This window comes from Geospiza fortis, unplaced genomic scaffold (genome assembly GCF_000277835.1).
Source record: "Geospiza fortis unplaced genomic scaffold, GeoFor_1.0 scaffold2364, whole genome shotgun sequence".
NCBI lineage: Eukaryota > Metazoa > Chordata > Aves > Passeriformes > Thraupidae > Geospiza > Geospiza fortis.
In genome coordinates, this window is record NW_005055099.1 from 2,021 (window position 1) to 4,212 (window position 2,192).

The following is a 2,192-nucleotide window of genomic DNA, read 5'->3' on the forward strand; positions in this document are numbered from 1 at the left end:
CTGAGAGTGTGTCCCCAGCCGGAGATCAGGCAGGTGGTGCCGGCGGCCACGCAGCTGGTAGGCAGAGGAACGGTTTGGACAGCTTTGCTGAGCGTGGCTGGGGTGGCCAGCTTGATGAGCATGATGTCATTGTCCAGGGTGTAGGAGCTGAAGCCAGAGTGGCGGATGACTTTAGCAGAGTTGATAAACTGCTGTGTGGATTCGGTGAGCTCCAGGTTGTGTTTCCCGAGCTGCACTTGGATGCGACTGGAAAACAGAAGGCACAGCGTGTCCTTTACTGCTAGGGACAGGTTGAGAGAAACCTCCCTGAGTGCACTCACTCCAACACCACTGTCACAGAAGCCTTCTGGGGCAGGGGATCTTTCTCATCCTGCAGGGGGCCCTGGGAATCCACACTGAGATCTTAACCCTTGCACTCCATGCATGGGTGGTGAATTTCTGCGGGTTTGTAAATACATGGCAGCAGTTGAATACAGAGCAGCACTACATACAAATATTCTGGGACAAGGCAAACAGCTCCAGCCGGACCTCGATCCTCTTCCTGTTCTCCAGGGAGAATGCTTTAGCAAGATTCATGCAATTGGTAAGAAATCAAAGCCCAGACCTCTCTGCTTGATTATCCCATTGTTATTTCAGAAAATGCTCTGCATTCACAGGAACATTTGCAGAAGTGGAAAACCCCTCAGAATGCCCCGGCCTGGCTTCCTGAATGATCCACCCATCCCTTGGCTGTCTCTGATGAGCATGGAGGCGCTTCCATATTTCTATCTCATAGCTCAGAATTCCTGCTAGAAGTGAACTGGAAGACAGAAGTAGGTTCTAGAAGGACATAAGATTTCCACTCACGATTTGTAGCAGTGAGCAGCCGACAGGACCCACTGGCTGCTGATGAGGGAACCTCCACAGAAGTGATATCCAGAATTCAGGGACACCTGATAGGGCACCGAGTTCTTTGCGCAGGTGTAGCCTCCCACAATCTTGTCATCATCATCTTCAGCAAAGGTGGGGAAGGCAACTGGGGGACAAGAAGTGCTATGTGTCAACAGCTGGCCTAAGGCAATGTGGCCTGTAGTCTGCCCTGTGACTGCCTGTCTGAAGCCCCTCACTTGTAGGCTCCCCTTCTATGGACACTCAGGGCAGTGCTGGGGGGCAGGTGTAAGGCACATGCATTTGCTGCACCTCAAAGAAGGGGATCAGACTTACAGGGATGCCTCATGTATCTGCAACTAAAGCCCTGCTGGCTACTCCCTGAGGGAACATAGGGACACAGAAATGTTCTTGTTGGATCAGATCATGGCTGTGTCTTTCCCCGAGTCCCATCTACTGAAACAGTCAAGGGTTGACTGAGGGAAAAAGTAAAAACTACTGTGCAGTGATATCTTCTTGGAGCACCCTCTGAGGGTCCAAAATTTTGCAGTTGCTTTAGGACTTCCTGGGCCAGAACTATTCCTTGTGCACTCCTTAGTCCCAAAGGAGGAGGCAGCCTTTTTCTGAAGCTGTGGCCACATCTCCATAGCTGGGTCGGGAACCCCTATGAAGGCGTTCATTCCCCAGCTTGTGGCACAAGGCATTATGAGCAGACAGAAGATGGAAGCTGCAGGGCTCTGACTTGTGCAAGTCAAAACTGACTTGGCTTTCCCACAACAGGCTATCTTGCAGTTTTGATTCAGAAAATCAGCTTCCTATTAAATGGCAGAAATAGAAATAAAAGATATACTCACCAGCCACCCCAATAAAGGCGAGAAGCAGCAGGCACTTCATGGTCCTGATTCTACCTCAAACCCAGACTGGCTGACTGGACGTGGGAGCTGCTAGAAATATGTTTTGGTGATGGTCTTATCTCTAGCCCAAGGTTTTCTCCAGACAAAAAGTACACAGTGGAAAATTTGAAGATCCAAATGTGGCATTAACAGGCATTGGTAGAATGTACAAATGTCATACACGTTAATCATAAACCTCTGCTAAGATAGAGAGCTATTCTAATTATTCCGTAAGGTAGCCTTCAATCTAAAAATACCTTTTGGCTTTGGAAGATGTGTAGTTGTTTGTCTGTCTCATTCTTATACACAGCACCTGTATAACAGGAATAACAACTCTCAAACCTCTTTCAGATTCCTCTGTACTGATGGTATCTTTCTTAAAAATGCATGTTTTTACTCAAAGTTGCATATTTAAGTAGTGGACAGAGAGAT

The 2,192-nt window shown here is 48.2% G+C and overlaps 1 protein-coding gene across 1 annotated transcript in view; it reads right to left on the minus strand.

The window, feature by feature from the left end:
• The window catches only part of LOC102036737 (trypsin I-P1-like), a 3,241-nt gene extending 1,307 nt beyond the window's left edge, over positions 1-1,934 (minus strand). Inside the window, exons 1-3 of the mRNA XM_005431397.2 lie at positions 1,722-1,934; positions 847-1,015; positions 1-246 (exon numbers count right to left, since the gene is read on the minus strand). Coding sequence (XP_005431454.1) covers positions 1-246; positions 847-1,015; positions 1,722-1,761 — 455 coding nt within the window. The 5' untranslated portion in view covers positions 1,762-1,934. The remainder of the gene's footprint in view (positions 247-846; positions 1,016-1,721) is intronic.
• Between the last annotated feature and the right edge of the window lie 258 nt (positions 1,935-2,192).